The following is a 1,958-nucleotide window of genomic DNA, read 5'->3' on the forward strand; positions in this document are numbered from 1 at the left end:
GCCAAGAGCTCTCGGCGGAACGCGTGGGGGAACCTGTCTTATGCCGACCTCATCACCAAAGCCATCGAGAGCGCCCCGGACAAGCGGCTCACGCTCTCTCAGATCTACGACTGGATGGTCCGTTACGTGCCCTACTTCAAGGATAAAGGCGACAGCAACAGCTCGGCCGGCTGGAAGGTGGGGGCGTCCGGCTGGGGAGAGGGGCTGGGCTCCTTGGCTAGGGCGCAGACAGGAGGGGGCGTGCTGGGAGCAGCTGTGTGCATATTCTGGATGCGGGATGGGAGGTTTCATGGGGTAACCAGGGACTGACTGCCACTTTGAAGCACCCCTGAAGGACACCCCCAGCCCATCCCTGGAGGCATCGCAGAGGAACCCATTCCCGGGCTTCGGACAGTGGGGAGCCTCCTCTGACCCCATGAGTGTGCTTTGAGTTACTCTTGTTTTACCCTCTCCACCAGGGCACCCTCCTTAAAGAGCTGGCATCATGACTTGGGTCAGTGGCTGCTTTCCCCCCATATCTTCCCCACTTCCCTGCCTGGCGCTGACCCCAGGGTGAGGAGTGCAACCCTCAGCTCACAGCCCTTCCTGTGGAGCCAGGAGTTCACCTTAGGGCACCAGCTAGTCTCGGGTGGGGTGACTTGTCAGGTGACCTGGGATCTGAGTTTTCCATGGGGCAGCTGCTGTCCCCCTTGCTTTGATCAGTATGATGGGCTGGTGCTGACTGCTGCTGGTGTTAGGGCATGGCATTGAGGGCTGGGGATCCCGCCCTGCCTACCCCAGGCTGTCTTCCACTTCCCAGGCTTTCTGAGCTCAGATGCATGTGGGAGTGGGGGAGGGGCAGGGGCACCCCAAGGGAAGCCTCACTGCCAGCCAGGGGAAAGGGGAGAGCCATCTTGGGAGAGGACAGGGGCTTGACTGGATTATGCCTTCCAGACCCTCTCATGGGGAATGGGAATAGTCAATGTTTTGGGGGGGGATAGGAAGTTGGGGATGGAGGGACTGTGCCTAAGGTCTGTGAGCTGTCAGGCTCCCTATGGAAGAGGAGGATCTCTGCCAGGGAGACATGCCTAAATGGAGGGAGGGGGCTGTGCCTGGTGGTGGCTGCAGACAGGGTCAGAGGAGGTGTGCCAGTGAGGGGAGAGGGGCAAGCTTGTCGGCATGGACAACACTAGATGCCCAGTGACTGCATTATAGGGGTCGTGGGTGCTCTGACCTGGGAGCCTATGGCTCTCAGGCCACTATGGGGTGGGGTCACAGGGTGGAGGAGCAGACACGAGGCTCTTCCCTAGCCTCTCCAGTCCCCTTGGGATCAGCTCCCATTGGAACACTTACTCCTCCCAAGTGTGTCCTGCCCTTGGGCTTTGCTCCCACCTCCTTTCCTGCTCCCCATGCACTGTCCCACCTTTTACTTCTCCCTGTAGCTATATGCCTTGTTCTGAAGGGCAAAGTTCAGGTGCCTCTTCCTGGAAACCTTCCTTAACCCTTTTTAGTTAGCTAAGGAACCCCTCTTCTCTGGTCCTCTCCCTGCCTGTCATAGGTCTTAGTCTTTTGTGTCCTATCTCGTTTCCCTTCCCCACCCTGCCTGTGGAAGACAGTGGCAGTGTCGGAGTAATCTCTGTGCCCACAGCACCCAGCGGTAGAGCCTGGCACTGAGGAGCCACCAGTGCTCTCTGGCGAAAAAGGGAAGAAATGGGTGGATGGTGCAAAGGATGCTGAGGCCATGGGCCAGAGTAAGCCAGGAGGGCTTGCTACAGGAGGTGGCACTCCCACTGGGCTTGACAGATTAGGGATGATGGGGGAAGATGCCCAGAGGGGACCTGAAGCTGGAAGCTAGGAGAGAACTGCAGTTCATTGAGGCTCTCAGGCCCAAGCCTGTGCCAGACACTTCCAGGCATCTGTGCCAGGTGTCTCCTTAAAGGCTCTCATCAGTCCCTGAAGGGGGCGGGGGGGGGGGGGTT

General features: G+C 59.0%; 1 protein-coding gene across 1 annotated transcript in view; it reads left to right on the forward strand.

Annotated features, from left to right (window-relative positions):
* FOXO6 (forkhead box O6) overlaps positions 1-1,958 on the forward strand; it is a 34,496-nt gene that overhangs the window by 2,255 nt on the left and 30,283 nt on the right. Inside the window, exon 2 of the mRNA XM_005866097.1 lies at positions 7-177. Coding sequence (XP_005866159.1) covers positions 7-177 — 171 coding nt within the window. The remainder of the gene's footprint in view (positions 1-6; positions 178-1,958) is intronic.

Source organism: Myotis brandtii, unplaced genomic scaffold (genome assembly GCF_000412655.1).
Source record: "Myotis brandtii unplaced genomic scaffold, ASM41265v1 scaffold220, whole genome shotgun sequence".
Taxonomy (NCBI): domain Eukaryota; kingdom Metazoa; phylum Chordata; class Mammalia; order Chiroptera; family Vespertilionidae; genus Myotis; species Myotis brandtii.